This window comes from Dictyostelium purpureum, assembly GCF_000190715.1.
Source record: "Dictyostelium purpureum unplaced genomic scaffold DICPUscaffold_36, whole genome shotgun sequence".
Classification (NCBI taxonomy): Eukaryota; Evosea; class Eumycetozoa; order Dictyosteliales; family Dictyosteliaceae; genus Dictyostelium; species Dictyostelium purpureum.
In genome coordinates this window covers 102,634-127,526 of record NW_003519373.1, presented here as the reverse complement: position 1 = coordinate 127,526, position 24,893 = coordinate 102,634, and the positions used below count along the sequence as shown (strand labels likewise).

General features: G+C 23.0%; 9 protein-coding genes across 9 annotated transcripts; 5 read left to right on the top strand and 4 right to left on the bottom strand.

Moving 5' to 3' along the window:
* Positions 1 to 1,024: 1,024 nt before the first annotated feature.
* DICPUDRAFT_96919 (uncharacterized protein) lies at positions 1,025 to 4,889 on the top strand (the record flags this gene model as incomplete). The annotated part of the gene is made up of 3 exons (XM_003284994.1): positions 1,025 to 1,038; positions 1,276 to 4,005; positions 4,078 to 4,889. The coding sequence occupies 3 exons, from the start codon at positions 1,025 to 1,027 to the stop codon at positions 4,760 to 4,762; spliced, it is 3,429 nt and encodes a 1,142-aa protein (XP_003285042.1). The 3' UTR covers positions 4,763 to 4,889.
* A 40-nt stretch (positions 4,890 to 4,929) lies between these two features.
* On the bottom strand, positions 4,930 to 5,407 carry DICPUDRAFT_75993 (uncharacterized protein; the record flags this gene model as incomplete). The annotated part of the gene is made up of 2 exons (XM_003284970.1): positions 4,930 to 5,072; positions 5,215 to 5,407. 2 exons carry the CDS (start codon positions 5,405 to 5,407, stop codon positions 4,930 to 4,932), a joined length of 336 nt encoding a protein of 111 aa, XP_003285018.1.
* A 584-nt stretch (positions 5,408 to 5,991) lies between these two features.
* On the top strand, positions 5,992 to 7,519 carry DICPUDRAFT_28644 (uncharacterized protein; the record flags this gene model as incomplete). Its single annotated transcript, XM_003284993.1, has 2 exons — positions 5,992 to 6,144; positions 6,233 to 7,519. The coding sequence occupies 2 exons, from the start codon at positions 5,992 to 5,994 to the stop codon at positions 7,517 to 7,519; spliced, it is 1,440 nt and encodes a 479-aa protein (XP_003285041.1).
* Positions 7,520 to 7,544: 25 nt separating this feature from the next.
* On the bottom strand, positions 7,545 to 8,443 carry DICPUDRAFT_96918 (uncharacterized protein; the record flags this gene model as incomplete). The annotated part of the gene is made up of 2 exons (XM_003284969.1): positions 7,545 to 8,186; positions 8,270 to 8,443. 2 exons carry the CDS (start codon positions 8,441 to 8,443, stop codon positions 7,665 to 7,667), a joined length of 696 nt encoding a protein of 231 aa, XP_003285017.1. The 3' UTR covers positions 7,545 to 7,664.
* A 3,494-nt stretch (positions 8,444 to 11,937) lies between these two features.
* Positions 11,938 to 12,764, top strand: DICPUDRAFT_91433 (uncharacterized protein). Its single transcript, XM_003284992.1, has one exon. The coding sequence runs from the start codon at positions 12,260 to 12,262 to the stop codon at positions 12,710 to 12,712; it is 453 nt and encodes a 150-aa protein (XP_003285040.1). The 5' UTR covers positions 11,938 to 12,259; the 3' UTR covers positions 12,713 to 12,764.
* Positions 12,765 to 12,816: 52 nt separating this feature from the next.
* DICPUDRAFT_75989 (gamma tubulin) lies at positions 12,817 to 14,263 on the bottom strand (the record flags this gene model as incomplete). The annotated part of the gene is made up of 2 exons (XM_003284968.1): positions 12,817 to 14,141; positions 14,215 to 14,263. The coding sequence occupies 2 exons, from the start codon at positions 14,261 to 14,263 to the stop codon at positions 12,817 to 12,819; spliced, it is 1,374 nt and encodes a 457-aa protein (XP_003285016.1).
* A 204-nt stretch (positions 14,264 to 14,467) lies between these two features.
* Positions 14,468 to 15,965, top strand: DICPUDRAFT_28638 (uncharacterized protein; the record flags this gene model as incomplete). Its single annotated transcript, XM_003284991.1, has 4 exons — positions 14,468 to 14,671; positions 14,755 to 15,199; positions 15,264 to 15,445; positions 15,522 to 15,965. 4 exons carry the CDS (start codon positions 14,468 to 14,470, stop codon positions 15,963 to 15,965), a joined length of 1,275 nt encoding a protein of 424 aa, XP_003285039.1.
* Positions 15,966 to 16,110: 145 nt separating this feature from the next.
* On the bottom strand, positions 16,111 to 17,220 carry DICPUDRAFT_8113 (uncharacterized protein; the record flags this gene model as incomplete). Its single annotated transcript, XM_003284967.1, has 2 exons — positions 16,111 to 16,244; positions 16,413 to 17,220. Coding segments are annotated over 2 exons (942 nt in total), but the record flags the coding sequence as incomplete, so codon positions are not given.
* Positions 17,221 to 18,568: 1,348 nt separating this feature from the next.
* Positions 18,569 to 21,813, top strand: DICPUDRAFT_75986 (uncharacterized protein; the record flags this gene model as incomplete). The annotated part of the gene is made up of 5 exons (XM_003284990.1): positions 18,569 to 18,585; positions 19,872 to 20,063; positions 21,132 to 21,154; positions 21,303 to 21,307; positions 21,742 to 21,813. The coding sequence occupies 5 exons, from the start codon at positions 18,569 to 18,571 to the stop codon at positions 21,811 to 21,813; spliced, it is 309 nt and encodes a 102-aa protein (XP_003285038.1).
* Between the last annotated feature and the right edge of the window lie 3,080 nt (positions 21,814 to 24,893).

The following is a 24,893-nucleotide window of genomic DNA, read 5'->3' as shown; positions in this document are numbered from 1 at the left end:
CCGATATTGGTTAATTTGCATCATGAGTTGAGTAAGTTTTTCTTCATATTGTTCCATTTTTTTAATATTTAATGATTATACTATTATATTATTATTATTTATATAATAAATATATCACTTTTATTATTATTTTATTACTATTTTATTATTATTATTATTATTATTATTATTATTATATACAAAAAATAAATACACAAATACAAACTAACAAATATTTTTTTAAAAAAAAAAATTAAAAAAAAATAGAATAATAAAAATTCTTTTGGTTATGTATGTTGTATTATTGATTGTAAAAAAAATAAAAAAAATAAAAAAAATAGTGAAAAAAAAAAAGAAAAAAATTTTTTATGGGCAAAAAAAAAACAAATTTATATATGAAAAAAAAATAAAGATATTTTGGATAATTATATTCCCTATTCTACTAAAAATACATAATTAGTTAATAATTAATATTTATATTTATACAAAAATAGTTTAATATATTATTATTGTGTGTATAATAAATATATTTATACTATTTAAATCTTTTTTTTTACTATAAAGATATAATTTTATTATAAAACAATTTTTTAAAAAAAGAATTTATAAAAAAACAAACTAAAATATAAAATATAAAATATAGAAAAAATTAAAAAAAAAATTAAAAAAATTAAAAAAAAAAAAAAAATGAAAATTTTTTTTTTTTTTTTCAAAAAATCAAAAATTTTTTCATCTACAATTTTTGGTTATTCAAAAAATTTTTAGAAAAAAAAGAAAAAGTAAAAAGATTGAGATCATAGATGTTTTTTACATAATAATAATAATAATAATAGTAATGGCAACAAAAATAGCGTAATAATAATTGAAAAATGTTACCCACTACAGAAGTGGGGGTTTTTTTTATATTTTTCATTTTTCCATAAAAAAGTTTTAATTTAAATTAAAAAAATTAAAAAAATTAAAAAAAAACAAAAATTAAAAAAAATAATAATTAATGTTGTATATAAAATTTTAAAAAGGAATGATAGTATAGAGAAAAATAACTATGAAAACCTTGAGGTAGGAATCATTATTACAATATTTCAATATTAAAATAAAAAAAGTAAACTAACATGATATGTTTTTAATTTTAAGATATTTATTAAAGGTTATTTTTCAAAGAAAGTCTGGGGAATCATATCGAACAATTATATTTTATTCGTGTTTTATTTCTTTTACAATATGTTTATCACTATCTTTGGAGATATTTACATTTTTAAGAAATTTTTTCGAATACCCCTACATATTAATATATAGTACCCTTTTCACAGCAACCATTGTATCATCTTCCGACTCTTTCAATGTAATAATAATGACATCCTTTCAAATGATGATATCGTGTATCATAGGAGATATAGTGGCCTATGCAGCATTTGTAATATTTTTCGACCACACATGGATTACCATCTTTGTGTATCTACTATTTATATTTTTAACGACCGGGTTTTTATTATCTTCAAAGTTTTTACCATGGAGCATTAGCAAAAGAATGTATTTCGAGTATTTTTTATTAATTTATGTAATCAAGCCAACTAGCAGAAGCCCCATAATATTCTTAAAGTCTGGTTTAGCTTCAATTTTAACTACAATGTTTGTATTTATTGGTTGCTTCATTATGAATCCGTTCTTTTCCTCTGAGCTATTTCTTAGAACTACTGTCAAGATTATCCATAGGTCCCATCAATGCACAAAAACTTTAGGTAGACAATTGGAGATTAAAACAATGACCGAAATAAGATCTCCATTACAAAAAAGATCTCATAAGAAGATTATCAACGACATTCATTCCAGATTATCGAAATCAGCTACAAATATACCGACATTTTTTAGAGATGAACAAACAGCTCAACAAGTATCAGATAAAAATAGTGACACTAACTCTGTCGATGACGGAGACCAAGAGCTGCCGATCAAGACCAAGAAAAAGGTTAAAAAGTATTTTAGTTGCTTTAGAAGTTTAAGATCATCATTTAGAAGAAAGTACAACAACATCACCACAAAAAGCAATAGAAATAACTATGATTTAAATTTAAACATATCACATATTACACCATCAACACTAAGAAAGAAAAAAGATATTATAGAGAATAATTCATATGAAATCATCAATAACTATAAGGAGATGCTAATCAAATATAATATCAAATACTCTTTGAATTTAAATATGCTGGCAAGGTATTTAAGGGAGTGCAGGTTCGAGTTTTGGAACAAGGATTTAATTAGCCATTTTAAAGAGATCTCAATCTATTTGGAAAAGAACCATAATATAATCAACTCTATGCAGGTTTCTATCGAAAAAGATCTTTCAAATGAGAGATGCAAGTTTTTACTACCTTTGATACCCTATATAAATACAATTATTCACCAGACCAACAATGTTTCAGTTATAATGGAGAATCAGATCATGGGTAATTATAGAGTCCATAAAACTAGGAATAAAATCAAATCAATTTTTAAAAGACTTTTAAATATCAAGAATAGCAGCAATGGAAATATATTGGATGATAATGACAGCAATGGTGACGAAGAGAACCAAATCAATGAAAGAGAGGTTTATAAAAAGACATTAGAGTACAGCCAGATTAGAGTTATCAAATATTTTGAAAGAGTTGATGATCTTATTGAAGAGTTAACCAACGAGTACCAAAGAATTGAAATTTCAAAAGATTTACTGGAGTTTGACGAAGAATCACAATGCGAGCTTTCAAGAATTCATTTTTTTCTAAATTTATTATGCTCATATACAGTATCACAAAAAAGACTTTCAGAGCTTATTTATTCATGCTCAAAGAGTTTATATAGACAACATAAACTGTACCATTTCGAAATGTTTATTTTAATTTGCTACTGGTTTTTAAATTTGCCCAAATACACATGGATTCAGACAAAGGTTTTTTATAGGAAACTAAGAGATGGTACCTTCTTTCAAAAAAAGCCATTGGGTTTACTAGAGCCACAGTTCACATTCAAAGAGAAATTTGTACTTTTTATAAAGAGTGTTCTAAAAAGAATTTTATTTAAATGGAGATTTTCAATCAAGTTTTCGATTTTTATTTCAATATTATCTATTGGTTACTATGAAATTACAAAGAACTCTAACTTTATATTATTTAGAAATTCATCTTGGTATGTCATCTCATTTCTTTATGTTTCAGCTCCAACTATCGGTGCATCTGGTTTCTTTTGCTGTATGCGTTTCTTTGGTACTTTGTTGGGTGTTTTTTCCGCATTTACTGTTGGTGTATTCTTTGCACTAGCCAATCATGATGGTACAAAGGCATTATGTTATGTTGCATTAACGTTTTTCCTAATCTTTGTAATTCATTTCTTTGTCAGGGGTAAACCCATTCAATCATTTGGCAATTTCTTTATACTTTCATATGCAACTATCACATTCCCAGAATATACAGAAGATCATGCTTTAATTATTATTACCCTTTTAAGATGGTTTCATATTTCGCTAGCAGTATTTACAATTATGGCAGTTTCATATATTTTACCGTATTATGACCATAAAGAATTAGAATTGAACCTTCTTGAAATAGCAGCAAAAGAACTTAAAGCATTTAAAAAAATAGTAAACTATCATTTCGACTTAAATATTACCGAAGTAGAAAATCAAATTGGCCAAAATAATACCAATATCATCAATAGCATGAGCCACAATAGTTTAATTCATTGTCCACATCAAACATCAATACCAGAGGATATTTCAACCTGTTCATCATTTTATTCAGCAGATTATTTTATTAAGAAATTATCTATAGATCGTGGAACTTTTAAAGATATATTATATCCAATTTTTCATAATATCAGATCAAATATTTCACAACAAAGATCTTTGATTTTCAATTCTAGATTTGAACTACTGTTTCATAAAAAGAAGTATAACCATTTAAAGGATTTACTAGCGTCAATATCAACACAATACATGGTTTTGGTTGGTTTAGAGTTTATTATTTTAGATAATAGTTTTAATAATAATAGGTAAGTATTTTGTTTATTTTTAATTATATACAAAATAATATAATTATGCTAAAATTGATTTTTTTTATTTAGTTATGATTCATACTTTGTGGATCAAGTAAGATTAAGAATTATACCAAAATTAAAATATATAGTTTCAGAATTAGATTATTGCGCAGAATCAATATTAGAGATAAAGAAATTAAAAAAGGATAATTGTAAAAATAGGCCGGTAGTATTTCCAATTAATCTTAAATTTTTGATAGATGAAGTGTACAATGACTATCATTCTTTGGTATATTGTAATAGCTGTGATGTAGAGCACTCTTTTAGCATTCACCAGTTGGGTTGTCTTTTATATACTTTCGATTTATTTGTCACCAATCATCATTTAATCTGTCATCATATTTGGAGCTTAAGCAAAGCTATCAAAGTAGAAAGATCAGATATAGAAACGAATTACAATCCTTTGAAATTGGTTTTGGAAACTTTAAAGTCAAACTATAGCGATTTCGTCAGTGATAATAATAGTTTTCTTTTTAACCCAACTTTAGATAGCTATAGCAATTTTGAAAAAAAATCAAAAAAAAGTAGTAGCAATAACTCAAGTAATAGCAGTAGTAGTAGCAGTAGTAGTAGCAGTGGCAGTAGTAGTAGTAGTGATTCAGAATATTCAAGTGATGATGAAGATATTGACATGTTTATTCCATTTACCAGAGACCTTAAAACTCATGATGAATATCCTCGAACAAACAATCGTTTTAATAAACAAATTTAAATAAAATAATCATCTAACAACAGTAATATTTTTTACATCCCTCTGTGCAATTATCCAAATACCACTCTTTAGTCACATGTGGTTTATAAATAAATAAATACATATATTATTTATAGAACGTCAATGTAATTTTTCTAAAATAATTTATATACATATTTCTTTTATTTTTAGTTTTCTTTAACAAAAGAATAAAGTGACTTGGCATTAATAAGACCAACAACTAAAGCAGAGCTACTCATAACAATTGGGACTGGTTTTTGAGTAGCAATTGCTTTTTTACCCATAGAACCTACTAATAAACTTGAAGTGACTAAATTAATATAAATATAAAAAAAAATTAGTACAAATTGCGACCAAACAATAAAATAATTTAAAGATAAAAATAAAATAAAAAAAAACAATTAAAAACAACAAGATAATAAAAATATCTTGAAGATACAGAAAATACTTACTAACAGATAAGCCGAGTCCAAGTTTATTTTCGTTTTTGTGAAGAAAATAGGCAGAAGAGGAATATAAAATACCAAATACAGAACCAGCTATTAATGAGGGCAAGGATTTTGACTTTACATATCCTATGGAACCACCGACGAAGGCAAGGATGGCCATAGCAGAGTTGAGTTTCATTTCTGTTGAATAGATCATTTTGATAAAAATTATAAAAATTATAAAAATTATATATATTGTTATAAAATTTAATTCAAGATAAAAAAAATGAAAATGTGAAAATTAGAAAAAAATAGAAAAATTTTTTAAAAAAAAAAATAAAATAAAATAAAATAAATTTAAAAAAATGTGGGGGTAGAAATTGTGGTCAAATAATATCTATGGTTATCGAAAAAAATAAATAAATCTAAAATAATAAATGAAGAATTTATTATTCCCCAAGATATTTATCTAGAAAGATTTATAAATAAATTTTTATAAGTTTTATACCTTTATTATATTAATTTAAATTTATTTAAAATAAAATATCTCCATTAATTAAAAAATAATATTTTTTTGAACTACAAGTATAGAAATTAATCAAAGTCCTTACTATGAAAAAGGGGATGTTTATAACTATATATATATTTTCAATTTGAATAAAATAATACCATATTTTATTAAAAATGTCAGAAATTTGAGATAAAACATAAAAAATAATTATTTTTTTTAAGAAAAAAAAAAACAAAAAAATATTTAGGTACGGGATACTTGAAAATATTCATTTATTTTAAAAATAACAAATGGAAACACATAATAAAAAAAATTTAGATATTTTCCAAACAGGAAAAATATATGACACAATAATAATAGGAGGAGGATTGTCAGGCTTAAATTCTGCATTTCAATTGAAAAAAAAAGGAAACCAATCATTTTTGATTTTAGAATCCTCTAATGTATATATTTTTATAGTTTTATAAAATTTGTTAAAATCTATTTATATAGGTGGATATATAGTAATTTTTTTATTTAATAATACTATAGAGACTTGGGGGCAGAACTGAGACCGTTCATTTAAAAAAATTTGGGGGATGGGTTGATTTTGGTGGTCAATGGTTGGGAATATCAAATGTAAATTTATTTAATTTAATAAACGAATTGGGATTAAAAACTTACAAACAATATTATGATGGAAAAACTATTTTAGAAACTGAAACATCAAATTTCAAAAAAATAAATGAAAATGATTTTAAATTCCAAGATTTTGATATTGATAATCTAATGTATTTTATTAATCAAGTAGATTCAATATCTAGTACTATTAATTTTAATACTGACATTTCAAAAAACCCAGAATTTAAAATATACGACTCCATATCTTTACATGATTGGTTATTCCTAGAAAAAAATAAAAAATATTTAAATGAAAAAATAAAACTATTTTTTGATTGGGTCGCTAAGATGGTTCTTGCATCCAGCTCGAAAGATATTAGTTTTTTATTTTTTATTAAATATTTTAAATCAATTGGTAATTTTGAAGGCGCATTTGTTTCAAACGAACAATCATCAGAATCCGATAGAGTAATTGGTGGATCCCAAGCAATTTCACACAAACTTGCTTCGATCATAGGAAAAGAAAACTATTTATTAAAAAAAAAAGTAACATCAATTGACCAAACAAAAAAAATTATTACTGTAACTACCGATTTGAATTTCAAGTTTTATTGTAAAAATGTTATTGTAACTGCACCACCACTTCAAGTAAAAAAAATAAATTTTATACCAAAACTACCCACCAAGAAGCATAATTATATTAACAATATTGAAAATGGTGTAGTTATTAAGGTAATCGCTGTATACAAGACCCAATTCTGGAGGGAAAAGGGTTATAATGCCAAACTTATATCTTTTAATGGTCCAATTCAAGAAGCATTTGATAACAGTACACACGATAACCAATTAAAATCAATTGTAGGTTTTATTGTAGGAAAAGATTCATTCGAGAAATGGGGTAAATTATCTTTTGAAGAAAGAAAAAGTCTAATTTTGAATCAATACGCTAAATATTGGGGTGAAGAAGCTTTGCATCCAGTTTATTATAACGAAAAAAACTGGAGCCAAGCTTCATATGAAAGTGGTTGTTTTTCTGGAGTATGCTCACCAAATCAAAATCTTTATGAAAATGGTTTTGATTATACCAAACCTTTTGGCAATATCCATTGGGCTGGAACTGAAACTTCTAACGAATGGTATGGTCATATGGAAGGGGCCATACAATCATCAATTAGAGTAACAAATGAAATTTTAAAAAAATCAATTTCTAAACTTTAAATAAAAAAAAATAAAAAAAAGGTTTGATTTTAAATTTTATTTACATATTTATTTACAAGTGTATTATATTTTAAATTATTATACTATTAATTATTATATTATTATTGTTGTTGTTGTTGCTATTATTATCTTTACATATTATTTATTAAAGTGAACGAATTGTTGGGATTAAATTGAAGCTAATTAATGAATCTTTAATTTGACTTGAAACTTTTTGGACTGATTCTCTTTGATTTATTAACTCTAACCATTTGAAAATATTTTTGTGAGAATCCCTTGTGCAATTAAAAAGTGGCATATGATTTAAATAGAGTAACCAACCAGCAGTTGCAATATCAGCAATAGAATAATCTTTACCACCTATGTATTGATTAACTGCCAATCTTTCGTCTAATAACTTTAATACTCTTTCTACTTCGCTATCCAATTGCTGTGGCTGCTTTTGTGAAAATTCATTTGAAGATGGAGTATAACGAGAAAGGCTAGATCCTAAATTTGCAACTTGATACACTGTCCATGTATTAACCCCTGAATTGATTCTGAAATCTGGTAAGAATTTGCTGTATTTTTGACTTAAATAAATTAAAACTGATCCTGATTCGAATATGAAAAATGGTTCTTCAAATGTATTATCAACCAATGCTGGTATTTTTTTATTTGGGTTTTGCTTTTTTTTTTTTAAAAAAAAATGTAAAAATTAGTATTTTGTCAGTTTTGCTTTTTTTTTTTTATAAATATATCAATGTTTACCTCTATAAATTCATCTGAATAATTTTCTTGTTTAACTGTATTTATTTCTCTGAAATCCCATGTTACACCTAACGATTTTAATTCTTCAAAAATTAATTTAATTTTATTAATGTGTGGGTTTGAATGATGACCATAATATACAAAATCAAAATGATTATTATTGTTTAATTGCATTTTATTGTGATAACTATTAATTATTTATTATTTACTACTTTATATTTATAAAATTTTATGAAAATGGAAGGTTTTGAATAAAATTTATATAAAATGACAAAAACAAAACAAAAAAAAAAAAAAAATATAAATAATAAAATTAAAAGAAAAAAAAAAGAACAATCCAAAACAATCTACAAAACCATAAAAATGATAACCAGATAAAAAAAAAAAACAAACTGAAGTCTGTGTGCTGTAAAAATTATTATGGAATATGTGCAAATTATTATATATTTAGAACCAAATTCTTTGGTTCTTTTGATAAAACAAAGAATTATATACAATTTTTTTATTTTTTTTTAATTTTTTTTTATTTTTAAAATTTTTTTTTATTTTTTTTTTAATTTTATTTAGTTTTTTTTTTATAAATATCTTTTTGATTATATTACTTTTTTTTCAAATAATGAATATCTGTGATAAAAACGAAATGAAAAAAAATTATTTATATAAATAAAATATAAAAGAAATAATGCCAATGTTTAAAAAAAAAAAAAAAAAAATTTATTATTTTCATAAAATAAATAGATTTTAATATATTTTTAGTTGCAGTATTTGTGTTTAGTGGTGGCACCAATTTTAAATATATTTTCACCAAATATGTCTATTTTTGTGGTAAAAAAATATGTGTTGTGTGTGAATGAATAAAAATTGTGTGTTAACAATTTTTGTAATGTGTGGACACTTTTTTTTATCAAATTCTCACAACATCATTATTTTTTACTAAATCGTTTTGTATATCTTATTTTTTTATTTTTTTTTTTAATATATTATCGCACATTTATTAATTATAAAATTTGTATAAATAAATATTATTTTATCAAAAATAATATTTATACCACACCCACACCAAAGAATACAAATTTTCAATAAAAACACACAGCACACTGACACACAAAAAAAACACACAAACACTCACACTTACGGCACTATGGTTACCTTTTTTTCTCAAAGTATTAAAATAAATATAGAAAAATAAATATTAAAACTATAATATATCATTGTTCAATATTTAATTATAACTAAAATATTATTAACTAAAAAATCAATACCAATAAATATATAATCAAAAAATTGATGAAAAAACAAATCTTTTCAATCACCAAAATTATTTTTTTTATAATGCCTGTTTTATTATAAATTGAGCACAGTTGTATGGGCATATTTAGGTTAAAAAACAACACATCGGGAATAATTAAAAGACTTGGGTAATAGGATGGAATAAAATGTCTATATACATCAAACTCGTTTTGGTGTAACCTCTAAACTACATAAAAATCAATAAAAATATATTTTCACACCCTCTCCACAAATAACCCAAATTCTTTTTAATTTGACCTTAACAACTGAACTCCTATTATAAAAAAACTGCACCATATTATTGTTAAAAGTGATAAATATAGTTAAAAAAAATCTATATATATAATTAATTTTATTAAAATTTTATTTAAAAACTTTGTAGATCATGAAGAAAATGGTTTTACCCATTGAAAACATTTATATTAATTTAAAACATATTACTATAAATAATAATATCAAATTAAAAAAAAAAATAAAAAAATAAAATAATAATAAAAACTATGTTTTATCATCACATATTCTCCCCACACTTTATTTATTATATACCTCAAATATTAATTTAGTTTTTATACTGTATTTTTATAATTGCTTTAATTATACTATTATTATATTTTTTTTAACTATCCAATTTAATTGTATAATTTATTGTGTATAAATATTACCTAAAAAATAGTATGTCTTTCTTTTTTAACACATATTGATCACCCACATACCCACACTTTCACCTACAACACACCCACTTACCACACCCACACATATTTTTCTAATTTTGAAATTAAAAAAAAAAAAATTTCCACACACAGATAAATATAATAAACACACACACATATATACATATATATATATATATATATAATAATTGTGTGTGTTATTGGTTATTTGTTAAATTATAATTTCTATTATTAATATTTATTTAAATATATTTATTGTTTTTTGTGTGTTTCATGTGTTTATTTTTTTAAAATTTTTTTTTAATATTTTTTTTTCCTTTTTTTGTTTTTTTTTTTAATTTTATTTTTTTGTTTTATTTGTTTTCACTTCTGTTAACTTATATTATTAAATAGTTAAATTAATATTATTATTTTTATTATTTTATAAAATTATTAAAACTTGTTATTTTCTCACTTCATATAAATATTATATAAATCATAAAAATTAAACTAAAAATTTTTTATTGCTCAATAACTATTTTTTATTTTTTTATTTTTTATCAACAAATACTTTTTTTTAATTCACCCTTTCCAACAATATCCTCATATTGGTTTGTTTTTTTGAACAAGCTTAAAAATTTTTTATAATTTAATAAACTATAATATTATACTTATTAAAAAAAAAAATCACCCACACCCAAAAAACAAAAAAAAAAAAAAATTAAAAAAATTAAATTTAAAAAAAAAAAAAAAAAAAAATAAAATTCACACAAACATACACACACTAAAGAATATTGCATACAAATAGTTAAAAATAATAATACAAATGAAATATTACTCACCAATGAACGAGGGCAATAACGAAACAAATTGGTTTAATCCAACCACCACAAACCTATATAATAATTTTATTTTAAATAATATCAATAATAACAATAATAATATTAATAATGGTGGCAGTAACACCAACGAAAATAGACCAGATATGTCAGTTTCTTCATTATTAAATACAAGCAATAACTTTAAAAATAAAAAAATAAATACTAAAAAAACAACCTCTGCATCTATAACATCATATAATCAAAATCAAAATCAAAACCAAAACCAAAACCAAAACCAAAATCAAAATCAATATCACAATTATAATCATAATCATAACCATAATCATAATCATAATCATAATCATAATTATAATTATAATTATAATCAAAATCAAAACCATAGTCATCCTAATAATAAAAATAACTATAAAAATATTTTCAATGATAGTTGTGATTCACAAGTTCCATCCGAAGATGAAGAAATTGGACAGGGTCTCGTTGCTGAGCAAAATGATGTAACAAATTCATTGAACTATGCTTTATCAAATCAGTATAATGGCAACAATCTTTCACCATGCTCATCAGATTTAGGACAAAATGATATATTAAACAACACTGTGGAAGATGATGATATTGCTAGAGAACAACTTATATCTCTAATGAACTACAGCCCTAAACAAAGTTATGTTTCACTCCCAATAAATAACATTAATAATAATAATGATACATCTCGTTGTACATCACCAGTATTTTATACACCAGCTAAAAATAGTAATATCAATAGCAATAATATCAATAATAATAATAATTATTATCAAAATAGCAATGTTAGTAATAATAATATAAATAATAGCCCAAACATGAATATTTCAAACGTTGTTTCAATGGATATTTCAAATATTATTTCAAAGAAATCAAGAAAAAAATCTATCCCAGCTGATCAAATTCCGGTATGCCCAAACTGTAATCAGCTTGCATCACACAGACATGATAAAGAAAAAAGATGGTTCTGTAAAACATGCAAAAAACCTTTTACACCCAATTACAATAGAGTTGTTCGTAAAACAAGTCTTCAACATAACAATAGTAATATTAGTGATAATAATGATAGAAAAAAAACAACATCACCAATACCAAATCTCCCCAACTCCATAGCATCTGCATTTAGTAACATCAATGGAAATAATAATAATAACAACAACACCTATAATAACACCTCCATACCAACAATGGATCAAACCGAACAACAACTCCCACCAGAGTTAATTAAAAAATTACAAAACAAATGTACAAGATGCAATGGTCTACCATCACATAAGCACGATCAAAAGAGATGGTTTTGTAAACCATGCAACAAGCCATTTACACCCGGTAAACATTTCAATCTTAATACAAGTAATTTAAGCTTAACCAATTTGTTTAACAACTTGTCAAGCAATCTAAACAATATGAAAAACAGTACAACTATTGTGGTAAACAATTCACCATCCTCTTCATCACCTTCACCATCATTATCAACTTCGCCATTGTCATCCTCATCATCTGTACCAACTCCAATTTTTTCAAGTACCGATCACCAGTGGAACAATAACTATAATAATCAAACCTTTCAACATCACTCCCATTTCGATTATTTAAATAATAACCAAGCCAATGTAGTTACTGCTCAACTATATAAATAAAAAAAAAATTTTAATCTATTTTCTTTGTAAATAAAAATTAAAAACATAATATCTTTTTTTTATAAATATACAAATTCATTTTTATTTTTTGTGATTTTATATTATTAAACTGTTGCATATTGTTGTTGTTTCATATTATTATTATTAAACTCTTTATCCATGTGATAATTTATATAATCAGGTGATTCTGCAGCAATATACTCCTGTACTAAATCCTCAAGAGTTGCCCTTGCTATATCAAATTCTTGTAAAATATCATCAGACTCTTTTGTATAGTTTGCGATGAAAGCATTCCTTTTTCTAACTTTGTCGTATTGTTTTGTAACTTTGCTAAATAAATGGTGAATGCTTGTATGATTTGCCATCATTAGACCTGAAACTTTATGATTGGTTTTGATATATGGTGATTTCTTGGTTAAAGCGACCTGGATACTTGCTGGACCCCAGTCTATGAAAGTTGCCATTTTCTTTTCACGTATTCTTTGAAGACTATTGTGAATTTGAGTTGGATCAACATCGCCTTGAATAATATTGAATATACTTACATATTTACCAGTTTTGGTTGGTGCCGAGACCATAATATTTTGGGGTTGTAAAAGACGACGCATAACATCCAATACTGAAGTTTTTCTTACTGATTCGGTTTGTCTATCGATAGTAAGTGGTGTATAACCGGTGATTAAAAAGTGGCATTTGGGTGTTGGTATTAACGATGCCAACATACCAACCAAATCATTATTCATATAGCCTGGATAACGGAGAGTCGTAGTTGAAGCGCTCATTACTGTTGATACTAAAGAATTGGTTTGGTCCATTGTTGGCTGGTCAATATGTAAATTTTCACCGACAATACGATGAAGTGCATGGTTATCCAATACTACAGTGGAATCTACATTCTCTATTAAACGCTTCAATGTTAATACTGAGTTGTATTGTTGAACTACTACTGATGAATCATCTGGAAATACTGAATAGGTTTGTATAATTTTCTTTGGATAACGATCATTAAGTTGCTCTAATATAAATGATCCCATGCCACTACCTGTACCACCACTAATTGAATGTGTCATTAAAAAACCTTCCAAACTTTCACTACCATCAGCCTCTCTATCAATCATATCAAAAATTTCATCCGATAATGACTCTGCTTGTTTATGGCCATTTGCCCAATTGTTACCTGCGCCAGTACCCTTTTCTGATATATAAATGTTTTCTTGATTATATAAATTTGCATACTCTGATGTTTTGATTGATTCTATTACCCTTGGTTCCAAATCTAATAAGAGTGCTCTTGGTACATAATGATCATCATCTGATTGATAAAAAAACACATCTTTTCTATCGATACCCGGTATTGAATAGTCTTCTAAATATCCAGCTGGATTAATACCATGTTCTTTACAAAGTTGTTTCCAAAATTCTGACCCGACTATTATAATAAAAAAATAACATATTAATAATTTAGAAAAATAATAAATTTATAAAATATATTGTTTACATACTTTGGTTACCACATTGGCCCACCTGTAATGTTATAATTTCTCTTGGCATGTTTTATATAAATATAATTTATAAATAAATTTACAAAAAAAATAAAAAATTTAATTAAAAAAAAAAAAAAAAAAAAAAAAATTTATTTAAAAAAATAATTTAAAAATTAAAATTTTTTTAAAAAAAAAGTAATGCAATGAAAGGCGCAAAATTTTTTTTTAATTTGCAATTAAAAACAATTAAAATAAAAATAACTATAAACGGATGGATAACAATCAAATAAGTATAATAGACCAAGCCAAAAGAATTATAGTGGACCGTATATCAAACCCCTTGTATATACCTGACAGTTTGATTGGATACGAGACTGAATTTAAGACAATATGTGAAAAATTAAACGATGCAATTATAAAGAAAAAAAGTGTATCGTGTTTAGTTAGCGGACCGAGGTCATGTGGTAAATCAATTGTATGAAGCAATCGCCCCCCCCCACATATCTATATTATGTGTTTTATTTGATTATAATACTAATTATAATTTATTTAATTTAGTTAATTAGATATTGTTTAAGTAAATATAATAAAGAAGATTATACAGCAGTAGAATTTTCAGCAGTAACACATTTTAATGACAATTTGGCATTCAAAGAAATTGCAAAAGCGTTAAATATAAAAATTGAACGTGGTGAATCAATATTCGATACAATAGAGGAAATTAAAAAAGCTTTAGGTTTTATTACAAATGATGATGGTATCACAAGTGTGGTAAAACGTCAAAAAGTTATTCCGGTGATAGTTATCATTAATGAATTGGACGAAATTATAAAGAATGGAGCAAAACAAAACCTTTTGTATAGTATTTTAGATTTAAGCCATTATAAAAGCACCCCAATTTCATTTATTGGTACCTCTGCACATCACGAAATTTTAGATCTATTTGAAAAAAGAATTAAATCTAGATTCACACAAGAAATGATTTTAATACCAAAACTATCTTGTAAGTATCATTATTTCTATATTTCGTTTTACAAATATACATACTAATATTTTAATTTTTACAGTTAACAATATTGTAAATATTATGATAAGTCTATTATCAATACCCTCAAAGTTTGGTGATAAATTTGGTGAAAAATGGAATAAAAGTTTAACAACAGCCTTTGTAGATAAAAACGTTACTACATTACTTTGCAAAAATTATTATCATCTATTTACACGTGTTCCATACTATCATAATTTAATTGTAACTATAAAAATTAAAAAAAGAAAAAACTAAAAAAAAAAAAACATATTATTCTAATTTATTTTTTTAATTAAAGCTCGATATTTTAGATCTGATCGATGAAAATAATCTATTTATAACAAGTGATATTATACTTTCAATTTTTAAAAATAAAGTCGATCCAATAGCAACAATGCTATACACCCTCACTCCTTTGGAATACACAATTTTGGGTTGTCTATCAAAAATACCAAACTCACAAGACGAATATATATCATTTAGCAATTTATACGATGGAGAGTATAAAAGATACTCTGAATCATACTTTAAGACTGCAGATCAAGCAAAAAAAACCACAACTATTCAAATTATTCAAAAACTAATATCATTAGGTATTATTCAGGCCCAATCAAAAAATGAACTGGGGGAATTTATTAAAATTAAAATTTCAATTAGTTTAGATAGTATTAAAAACTGTGCATCTAATAATAAATCATTGCCATCTGCACTGGTTAAATATATTACAGAATGGTTACAATAAAATAAAAATAAAAAGATTTAAAACTCTTGTTATAACTATGCTATATTTTTAATTTGTTTTAATATAAATACTATTTATTTAATTATTTTTATTTTATATTATTTTATTTATTTATCTTTTTATTTAATTAGAGGATCATTAAAGTTGGATTTGATAAATATTTTTTAAATGATTGTAAGAATTTGGCAGCAATTTCATCATCGAAAACTCTGTTGTCACCAGAAAGAGTAACATCAACAACATTAGCAATAGTTGGTGGTACATATGGAACATCTGAAACTGGTGTGGTGATTGGTGTTGCAGCAATAGCAGCAGTGGTAGATGGAGCTGGTGATGGGTTATCGAGCATTTTTTCCAATTGTTCAATAGTCATTGGTCCGTTTGTAATTGTATTATTTGATGGTTGTGATGGTGATTGTGATGATTTAGTTGGTGGTGAACCGCTACCAACTGATCTAATAACTTTTCTACCTGTGCCAATAGCTAAAATACCAGCTTGTGGGTAATTAATAATTGCTGAAAAGGTTGAAATTCCAAACATACCTAAATTTGAAACACTAAAAGTACCACCAATAAATTCTTCTGGTTTTAATTTACCATCTCTAGCTTTTCCAGCCAACTCTTTAGCTTCGGTAGCAATTTGGCCCAATTGTTTTTTATCAGTGTTTGCAATGATTGGAGTAATTAAACCACGATCAGTGGAAACAGCGAATGAAATATCGACACTATTGTTCATAACGACTTGACCTTCTTTATCTGACCATTTGGCATTTGCTAATGGGTTGTCTCTAAGAGCCAAAGCGCATGCTCTGAGTACAAAATCGTTTACTGAAACCTTGACATTATCAGGTAATGTTTTTCTTAACTCTAAAACTTTATCCAATTCGCACTCGACAGTCATATAAAAATGTGGAACTTGTTGTTTTGATTGGGTTAATTTGGTTGCAATAACTCTTCTTACATTATTATTTGGAATATCTTCATATATAACTTTATGATTAGTTTGTTTATTTATAATTGTATTTAACTGTGGTTCTGGTTTTGATGCTGTAGTAGTAGTAGTAGTAGTAGTAGTCGATGGTGATGCTGAGTGTGGTGGTATTAATTTATCTTTTGGTAATGGTTTTAAACTCTTTGAATTGATATATTTTAAAACATCTCCTTTTAATAATCTGTTCTTTTGACCTGTAGCTTTAACATCCTTACTATTATTGATACCATATTCCTTTAATAATCTTCTAACTGATGGGAATAAAAACTCATTATCGATCGATGATGCTGCTGATGAATATAATCTACTGCTATTATTATTACTATTACAAATTTGATTAACAATAGTTCTGCTAATTCTATTCATTTTTATTTTATATTGTCCTTTTATTACTAATTATGATTTAATTTAACAATATATATGTAAATTTAATGAAAAATTAGGAATAATAATAATTGAAAATCAATGAGAAAAAAAAAATTATAAAAAATAAAAAATAAAAAAATTTAAAAATTTTTAAAAAAAATAAAAAAAAAAAATATAAAAAAAATATTAAAAAAAATAAAAAATTGAATATTACCATTCAATATATAGATTCATATTTTTATCATTTTATCTTACTAATATTAATTCAATAAAATATTTATTAAAATTATAAAAATGTATAATTCTTATTTTAATAATTGTTTTTTTATTTTTTTTTTTTTTATTTAATACTAAAATTTAAGAATGTAAAAATGGTTTGTGTGTGGTGTGTTGTATTGAAAAAATAACTGGTAACTTAAAAATAATTAAAAATAATTAAAATATATAATTAAATAAATATGATTTTATCGTCTTTAAATAATTGTGGGTATCTTTCGTTTTTTTTTTTATTTTTTTTATATTATTTTTTGTAATTAATGCTATTGGATATAGTTGATAAAAAAAATAAATAAATCCAATTATAATAAAGAAAGGACACAATAAAACTAATAAAAATAAAACGAACCATTGTTATTTAAATGAAAATATTGACAGTTGTATTTTTTTGAAGGGTCCGGGGCCAAAATTATCTTTTTTTTTTTTTTTTTTTTTTTTTTTTTTTTTTTTTTTTTTTTTTTAAATTTGCGTAAATTGCCGAACAATCAAAAAAAAAATATATTTTTTAATTGTCAAAAATTACAAATTATTTTAAAAATCTATGGTTTGATCTGTGATGTAAAAACTATTATTTTAAAATGACAAACTTTTTATAAATAAAAGTGTATTAATGTAAAAATACAAAAAAAACCTAAAGATTTGATTATTGCAGTTAATGTGATAATTATTTTGTGGTGTTCAAATATAAATAAAATAAAATCATTTTATATGGGTTATCAATCAAAAGAAATATTATAAATAAAATTGGAATTTTTAATAAATATACGGGTAATACTATATAATGAGGTCTAAACATAAAAAACCAATTGAATTCTCTTTTTTTTTATTTTATTATTAAAAAAAAAAAATATTTATATTTTAGTTTTATTTTAATAATCTGAATCTTGTTGATTATATTTTTTTGATTTTTTTTATTCCCACATAATTAAAAAAAAAAAAAAAAAAAAAAAAAGCATTTTCTCTTTGAATTATGATTCTCACCAAAAGGTACCAAATTTCAATTCAAGAAATTTATTTTTGCTTTGCAACATTGGTTTATTATGATAACAGAATAAGAGAAAAAAATTTAAAATTTGAATAAATTGGCCATGGTTATACATATTTTTTATATTAATATAATTTTTATCATGAGAACACCACCCACAAGTATTACCAATACAATAACAACAACAATAATAATAGCCATAAAATCTATCAATCAACATCTTTCCACTTAACTACAAAGCGTCAAAACCTTTTTTTAAAAAATGCCAAAATATCTTTAGTTTTTTCTGAAAAATATTTTTTTTTATTTTTTATTTTTTTTTAATTAATTAAAAATTACCAATCAAAAATTTTTTCATTCAAACGAGGATAAAAAAGAATTTAGAATATGATTTTTCAATAGACCATTATATGATTTAGGCAGTATTTTTAAAAAAAACGTGTTAATTGTGTTCGGTGAATGAATTATTAATTAATTAAAAAAATTATTGGGCAACAATCAACAATATAAACCAAAAAAAAAATTATTTTAAAAATGGATGCAATATATTTTAAATATTTTTTTTTTTTTTTTTTTTTTTTTGTATTGGGTGGTATGGGGAAAGATTTTTTTTTTTTTTTTTTCAATAAAAAAACATATACCAATTTTTTTTTCTATGTTGTTTATAATAATTTATTAATTTCGTCAAACCCCCCCTTGTTTTGATGATGATTTTAATTTAAATTAAAAAAATCAAACCACAATCTTTTTTTTTTTTTTTTTTTTTTTTTCATTTTTTTTTTTTGTACTTTCATTCAGCTTATACTATTGTTATAATATCTTTATATAATATCATTATTTGTATTTTTGAAAAGAAAAATAAAAAAGAAAGGTATGGCGTAAATTAATTAATATGAGATTTATTTTTATTTGTTTTTTTTATTTTTAATTTTTTATTTTTATTTTTTTAATTATCATATAAATTACTTAAATCTAAAAATAAATCAAGCTGTAAGTGTGTGTATAGTTTAAAATCGATAGTTTTGTTTATTTCTATTGGGGTTTTTATAGATGGCTTTTTTGTTATTTTCGTTTTTTGTATTTTTTTTTTGCTCATTGGGATTATAATAAATTAAATAAACCCACAAAAAAAGCATTCCATACTAAGAACAATGGATTAATTTAGCGTTTTACCAAGTTTCATTTTTAGCGTCAAAAAAAAAAAAAGTTCTTAATTTAGATTATTTTATTTTCAATTTTTTATTTTTTATTTTTTTTTTATTTATTTTTCTCCTTTGGTAATCAAAAGCTTCCTTCAATTTAAAGAAAGAAAATCCCAATATTTATACATCAAAAACATACCATATTTCCATTGGTATAAAAAAAAAAAAAAACAATTATTAAATAATAATAATAATAATAATAATAATAATAATAATAATAATAATAATAATAATAATAATAATAATAATAATAATACTCATAAAAATATTTCTAAAAAGTAAGATTTGGGTTTCACCATCTATCCAGTATTCATAAGTTTGGGCATTTGTTTGGTATACACCCCCGATACAATATTTACACCACACCAATCCAACAATATCTTTTTTTTTTTTTACATAAATTTTATGGTGGATTATATTTTATTGTTTTTAAAAATGGGGAATGACAAAATTTTATATCAAAATCAAATATCATTATATTTTCTGTGCCCCAATAAAACACAAATCAAAATTTTTTTTTTTATTTTTTTTTTCAAATTTGTGATAGAGGATGATCCAAAGCGTAACTTTATCAGATTTTTATCATACTTGTTACAAATAAGGAATCATTGGTTATTTTTTTTTTTATTTGTATAATTGTTATATTTTGGTTAATTTCACCTAAATTATAAAAAAGCTAATCACTCAAACAATGGTTTTTTTTCAATTTTTTTCAATTTTTTTTTTATAAATTTATTTTTTTTTTTTTTTATATTTTTTTTTTAAAACATTTTTTTTTTTCTTTTAAAATGCTCACAATACGCGTTTTCCAAAAGAGAAAGATCTAAAAATGAAAGCAAACATTGCTTTGCAGAGCGTAATGGTGGTTTGAATTTAATTTTATTTTTATACTGGGTTTGCTGATAATTTTAATAATGGTCAGTTATATTAAAAAAAGGTAGTGGCTACCCATCATCACAGATTATCATTCCTCCAAAATACTTTTTTTTTTTTTTTTTTTTTTTTTTAATTTCAAAAAAAAGAACCTTCAAATAATTTAGAGGCACCACCACATTTCACACAATATTTCTCACAATAGGGCTTTTTTTTTTTTTAAAAAACTAAAAAATATGAATGAAACCAAAATAAAAAATTAGAGAAAAAGAGGTTTTATTATTTGTTCATTTTAAAATCTAAAAAAATAATAATATTAATATATATTTTTTTATATTATATACTAAATAAACAATAAAACTTTTTATTTAATATTATAATTTTTTTTATCATTGTTTATCTTTACATATACGCACTATAAATAGAATTGTTCCAATAGAGTATTAACCTTTTTCCTTTTTAATAAATAACAGTTTCATCTTTTGTATATTATTTAGTAAGTTGTATGTTACTTTATTAAAGCACACTGTAAAAATATAATCACAATAACAAAGTGTAAGGTAAATATTAAAATAAACAGTTACAATAACAAATAATAGTAATAATAATAATAATAATAATAAAAGATGTATTTATATGTATAGGTTGGGTAATTATTGTTTTTTTAATTTCTATTTTTTTTATTATTTTTTATTTATAATTTTTTTTTTAAACCAATCAATTGTATCAGTTTTTTTTTTTTTTATAATAATAATTATAATAGCACCATTCGAATAGACAAATTACAAAATACCCGATTTTCATATATATAAAAAAATATAAATATACAATATTTTATTTTAAAAAAAAAACAATACCCTATTATTATTATATCTTTATTTTTTTTCTTCTTTTTACCATTCTTACGCACACACTATCAACTATCACACACACGCCCACATAACATTCCAATAACACAAAATTTCTACTCCACTCACACAATATCCAAAAATAATAAAACTTTAATGTATATATTTTTGCATTTAGTGTTTAATGAATTTAGTAATTTTCACATTTTGTTATGTTAATTCCTATTATAATTAGGCGCGCGTGGATTGTGGAAATCATTTTTCACCAAAGTGTCCCTTGGTTATTAAACATATTCAATTATTTTAAAATTATTTTTTTTAATCACAAAAATAACCAATTTATAACCACTTTTATAAAAAAAAAAAAACAGATTAATATTATATATATTAAAATTAAATTAAACTTAATCACATCACACTAACCCCCACAAAAAAAAAAAAAAATTAAAAAAAAAAACATCACATCCCACAGTCTTATTTATAGCTTTCCAAACTGAATTTTCATAAATTAGTTTTATGATATATAACTCATATTAAAGGATTTCTTTATTTTAAAAATTCCTATTTCTAATAATAACTAGTTGTGTGTATGTATTTTTCATCTTGTGTTTAAATTTATGATACCTCACCACTTCCTTTATATATACATTAAATATAGCTTTTAATATTATTTTAATAATTTAACTTGTCGGGAGATTATAATGTACACGCATATTTTGTGGTGTTCCATGTTATATAAATTAATAATAATATTATAAAATTAATAATGTAATTGTATTGTTTTTATTATTGTTATTAAAAAAAAATAATTATTATAAAAATGGCTAAACTCACTCAACAATATTCAATTTAATTTAATTTAATTAAAATTGAATATAATATAATGTGTAGTGGTGGTTAATTTAGGCTATTTGGAACTGTAGTAGTGAAACAGTAATTTTTTTAAGATATATTTTTTTTATTTTTTTTTATTTGTAAAAATTGTAAGTTGTAGTTAAATTAAATGGAATTTATTAAATAACTTTGTATTGCAAAGTATTTGTTTAATTATTATTTATTTATTTATAAAGTAGTAGTGGGGAGTAGCTGTGTTGTGTGGTTGCTTTTTTTATTTTTATTTTTTTATTTTTATTTTTTTTTTTTTTAAAATATATATTTCTTTGTAAACACATAGTTTATTGACGATTTTTAACAAAAATGGAAATGGTTTTTATAGATTTATTTTTTCAAAAGGCGTGAAAAAATAAATGTTTTTTTTTTCATTTTTTTAAAATTGTTATTTGAATCTAAAATTGTGTGCCGCGTGTGTATGTGTTTGTGGGTTGTTGTTGTTATTATTCTTGTGTGTGATTATGTGGTTGCATGTGGGCATTTGTGGGTTGTTTTCTCTCTTTGTTGTATGTGTGTGTATTCGAGAACCCACCCCGTATACAAAAATTTTTTGATAAAAAGTACTACCCCTACTTGCTTTTACTCCATATACAAAATTATAATTTTTTTTTTTTTTCTTTTAAAAAAACTATATTCTTGTTAAATTAATTATTCATTTTTTTTTTTTTAAAGTGATAATGTTTTTTTGTGTTGTGTGTTATGTGTGTGTATTGTTGTTGTTTTGTTGGCCCAAAAAAAAAAAAACAAATTATTTCCACACTTTTATATATATCTCAAATACTTTGACACCTACTATTGAAACATCAAAATGTATTTATTCTTCTTTTATATATGATTTATCGTATTTTTTCACATACTAAATATATAATTTTAATTTTATTTAATTATTTATATCAAAATTAATTTTTGTTTTTTTTTTTTTTTTAAATTTTTTTTAAAAAAAAAAACAAACACAAAATTAATTTATTCAACATCAACATATTTGTTATTTTATTTTTATTTTCAATAAACTTTACAACTTTTATTTTCTTTTTGTAACCACAAAATATTAAAAATTTATTTATATTATAGTTCATAAAATAGATAGTAAAGTAATATTTAAAAAAAAAAAGATCTAATAATAAACTACTTTTTGTACCAAAACCACTATCACAGTTGTTTGTTTGCTTGGTTTTTTATTTGTCTGTATGTTTGCTTTTTTTTTGTTTCTTTGTGTTTGTATGCTTTTTTTTTTTTTTTTTAAATTTTTTAAAGTCATATGAATGCGCTTTTATTTAATTTTTACTGGTGAATATTTAAAATCAAACTAAGATAGTCTATTTAAATAATAATAATAATTTGAATATTATATAATATATCATTAATGATATATTTTATTCACAGTTAAATTTATAAAACGTGCATTCGTTATAGATTTTAAAATCTCTAAGTGTTGATATGCTAGATATAAATACTTAAATAAATTGCACACATAATAATAATAATAATAAGAATAATAAATTATAGATGTATATAATTATATAATATCATATGATATCATTTTTCTTTCACTTTAACCTTTTTTGGTTACTTTTTTTTTTTTAAAAAAATATAAAGACCAAATAATGCATCCAATATCACAAATATTCACACAAAAAAATCATATTTAATGACAATAATAAAATAATTAATATATATTTAGAGTTTATAATATAATAATAACAACACCACATACATAAAAATATTTTATATAAACAGTTTATACACAATAATTACATTCCATTCTATTCTATTTAACTTTTAATTAATTCTAATTATTTTACATATTTAAAAATTTTATAAATTTAGATTATCAAATAATTAAGCCCATTATTTAAAATTTTTTTTAAAAAATAAAGTATGTACATATATTAGCCATCGATTTTTACATCATAATCAGTAATAAAAATATTTTATTTTTATAGCTTAAAAAAATTTCCCTAATAAAACTGACAATAACAAAATAAAGCACACTCACCCACAAAATAATATTCATTTTTCACACACACAAAACACTTATAATATCCGAATGCACATGCCACAAGTGATAATTTATGTGTATTTATTATTAAACACACACACATAATAATTACATTTATACATATATATATTTTATAAAAAATAGTTATAAAATAAAATATATCAAATGCATTTTATATATCTTCTTTTTCTATATTTTTTTTTTTATTAACTTATTATGTGTGTACTTGATGTGTGTTTAATTGGGGTTTACACATATAGAAAATTTACCACACATTCAAACGCATACCCAAAAGCAAAATATTTTAATTAAACACACCACCACATTAACACACCCACACAATAGTATCTTCACATAAATTATTTTTTTTATTATGCATAAAGTTTTATGATATACTATTAAAAAACTATATAAACGAAAAAAAAAAAAATAAACACACCCACACGAGTAGTATTATTACATTATTCATAAAATAAAAATATTTATGCAATAATAAT